The 3,263-nt window shown below is 40.7% G+C and overlaps 1 protein-coding gene across 1 annotated transcript; it reads right to left on the minus strand.

The window, feature by feature from the left end:
• Positions 1–1,135: 1,135 nt before the first annotated feature.
• LOC112639004 lies at positions 1,136–1,921 on the minus strand. The gene has a single exon (XM_025411725.1). The coding sequence runs from the start codon at positions 1,919–1,921 to the stop codon at positions 1,136–1,138; it is 786 nt and encodes a 261-aa protein (XP_025267510.1).
• Between the last annotated feature and the right edge of the window lie 1,342 nt (positions 1,922–3,263).

Below are 3,263 nucleotides of genomic sequence, written 5' to 3' on the forward strand. Positions count from 1 at the left end.
ACCAAATATCCTAAGAACTTTACTTGGTTTTCCCCGAAAATGCATTTTGTTTGATTTATAATTAGGCCGTATTTGTCTAAACGCTGGAATACTTCCCGTAGATGTGTTTCATGTTCTTCTTCTGATTTAGATGCCACGAGGATATCGTCAATATATGTATAGCAAAAATCTAGTCCATGCAAGACTTCGTTAATGAAACGCTGGAATGTTTGAGCTGCGTTGCGTAATCCAAAAGGCATACATTTGTATTCAAAAAGGCCGAAAGGAGTTGCAATTGCCGTTTTGGGAATATCTTCTTCATGTACAGGTATTTGATTGTATGCTCTAACCAAGTCTAAGGTTGAAAATACTCTTTTGCCTTCTAACGTCTGCGTGAAATCTTCTATGTGAGGTATTGGATATCTGTCTGGTACGGTTCTTGCGTTTAATTTTCTATAATCTCCGCAAGGTCGCCAAGAATTTTCTTTTTTGGGTGCCATATGGAGAGGAGAGGCCCAGGGGCTTTTTGAAGGTTGAATTATCCCTTCGTTCAGTAAAAGATCGAACTCAGCTTTGGCTGCTTTTAATTTGTCGGGAGCTAAACGGCGTGGGCGGCATCCTTCTGGTGGACCTGCCGTGGTTTTGATGTAGTGGACTGTTGAGTGTCGGGTTTCTTTTCTGACTCCGCCTAATTTAGTTATGTCGGGAAATTCCGCGAGAAGGTTACGGTATTTTATCCGTTTTGGTAAAATTTTGATGGAGCAGATGTTCCCCTTCTCACCAACGGGCTTAAGTTTTTGTGTAAAAAGTCCTGTTTTCCCGTCGATTAGTCGTCCTTTTTGTAAGTCTGGAAGCAGGTGGTAAAAAGATAGAAAATCAGCGCCGATGAGTGGTTGTGTGACATCTGCTATGATAAACCGCCAAAGGAATGTTCTCCTTAGTCCAAAATTTGGTTCCAGCGTTATTTGTCCAAAGGTGTGTATAATCGTTCCATTAGCTGCGTAAAGTTGATATGCGCTTGACCAAAGCGGACCTTGGACTAATTTGCGAGGATAGACGCTGACATCTGATCCCGTGTCTATTAGGTATGGGACTTTGGTTTTGATATCTGTGATTATGAGGCGGCAAGTATGAGGATTCGAGTCATTTGCCGCCATTAATGACTCTCCTCTTCGTTTTCCTTTTTGAATTTGCAAGGTTGTTGGCATTTATTTGCTTTGCTTCCGAAACGCCGATGGTAGTAGCAAATTTCTTCGTTCTCTTGATTTGTTCGACTCTGAGATCTACTTTGTGATCGCCTTCTAGGCGACCAATTTTTGGATCGACTTTTTGATCGATAAAATTGCCTGTTATTTAATTTTGCAATTTGTTCCGTTAGTTTTTTTATTTGGTCCTCCAAAGTTTGTTTCTCAGTGGTGCTGTTTGTAGTGGCTGCTACAGATCGGCTAGTTACTTCAGCTATTCGGTCGGCTTGTTCAGCAACTTCTTCCAGTCTGTCTTCAGTCCTTGTCGTGAGTATGACTTGCATTTGTGAGGGCAGTCGTCCTATCCATAAAGTGCGGAGGAGTTGTTCTGGCACATTTGATCCGGCGAGTGTTCGTAAATGCCGTAAGAACTGCGACGGTTTTCTATCGCCAAGTTCTTCGTGTTCTAGTAACTGGCGGGTCCGTTGTTCGTGAGTAATCGTTAGTCGTTGTATTAGTGCTTTTTTTATTGCTTTATACTTTCCGGCTTCCGGGAGTTGCGTGATTATGTCTCTCACTTCCCGAGCGTACTTGGTCTCAATGTGTGCTATTACGTATAAATACTTTGTTGCGTCTTGCGTTATTCCTCCAAGTGCAAATTGCCCTTCAAGTTGAGCGAACCAGAGTTCTGGTTCCTCTGGCCAGAAAGGAGGTGCCTTTATTGCAAGGCGGCCAATATGTTGGTTATCTCCGTCCATATCGGGGTCACCAATTTGTGGTATTTTTAACAAATTTTTATTTAATTTCTTTTACAATTTTGGGGCGCCAAGCTATTCTTGGCGAAGACTTAGTAAATCGCAAATTCCTTAGTCTTTCTCCTCTACTATTATATGGTTCAGTCTGAGTTCCCCTGGAACGTTTATTGGATGAACGAGGTGTTCTCGGAGGAGAGGAACAAGGCGTTGCAGGGATCGGAGAAAATGTCCTTGCTGTTATATCTATCGGGATGAGTCTCCAAGGAAGGAATTGGATAATCTTTCGAGGATCAGTTGGCATCTGGAAGGTCTCGAGGATCCCGATGATCTGGAAGGTCTCGGGGATCTGGAAGATCTTGAAGATCCCGAAGATCTGGAAGGTCTCTTTGTTCCGGCAGATCTCGAGGATTCAGGGGATCAGGAAGATCTCTGTGTTCTCGAGGATGCCGAGAATCCGAAAGGTCTCGGTGAACTCGAAGATTCCGAGGATCTGGAAGGTCTCGATGATCTCGAGGATTCCGAGGATCTGGAAAGTCTCGATGATCTTGAAGGTTCCGAGGATCTGGAAGGTCTCGGGGATCTGGAAGATCTCGAGGATCTCGAAGATCTGGATGGTCTCGGTGATAAGGTATACCACAAGGGTTTTCAAAAAGGACAAAAGGATAACTCACTAAGTAGCTAGAAGCTATTTCAGCGAGGTTACAAGTTGGTTGGAAAGTCGTTGACCGCATCTTCCTTTATATACTTCCCAATGTTTTTCAATAGCGAGAAAATTATCTTATCTGTCGCGCCCTTCAGCGGCATAAATTAAGATTGAGATTAATTATTTATTGAGATTGCGCCAACTTCATTACGCTGGTCAGCGCTTCCCGAGATCGCGCTCGATGTGGCGAGCGTCAGGGACGCCACAATAATATTAATTAATTTAATATTAATTTAATATTAATGTATAACGTTAAATTGAGGATTTTTATATCTTAATTATATTGTCTTGGAGGGTCATTATTTTCTTTGATTATTTTATAGGAAATTTTATATAGACCTTTTATTAATTTCAATTGTTCTTTTTCAGATTTCTAATGGTGAGGATCTACATATAAGAGAGGGTCTACGTGGAGGAAGAAAAAGAAGATGTTTCAAACCAATAATTTGTGCTACGAGATTCCAGCGATATATATATAAACGTTCTTATTATTATATTTTTGTTTATTTCTTTGGTTCAACAAAATGTTTTATAAATTGATTTTATTTCATAAAAGGTTCTTATTAATTCCTGATTAATACATACTGTATTTATTTAATAAATTCTGTATGTCATAAAGAATAGTTAGGGGACTTTTATTTA

Source organism: Camponotus floridanus, unplaced genomic scaffold, assembly GCF_003227725.1.
Source record: "Camponotus floridanus strain SB8 unplaced genomic scaffold, Cflo_v7.5 scaffold422, whole genome shotgun sequence".
Taxonomy (NCBI): domain Eukaryota; kingdom Metazoa; phylum Arthropoda; class Insecta; order Hymenoptera; family Formicidae; genus Camponotus; species Camponotus floridanus.

Excerpts from the sequence above, each read along its gene's own strand:
- LOC112639004 (XM_025411725.1), bottom strand. The coding sequence starts at position 1,921 with ATGGACGGAGATAACCAACATATTGGCCGCCTTGCAATAAAGGCACCT.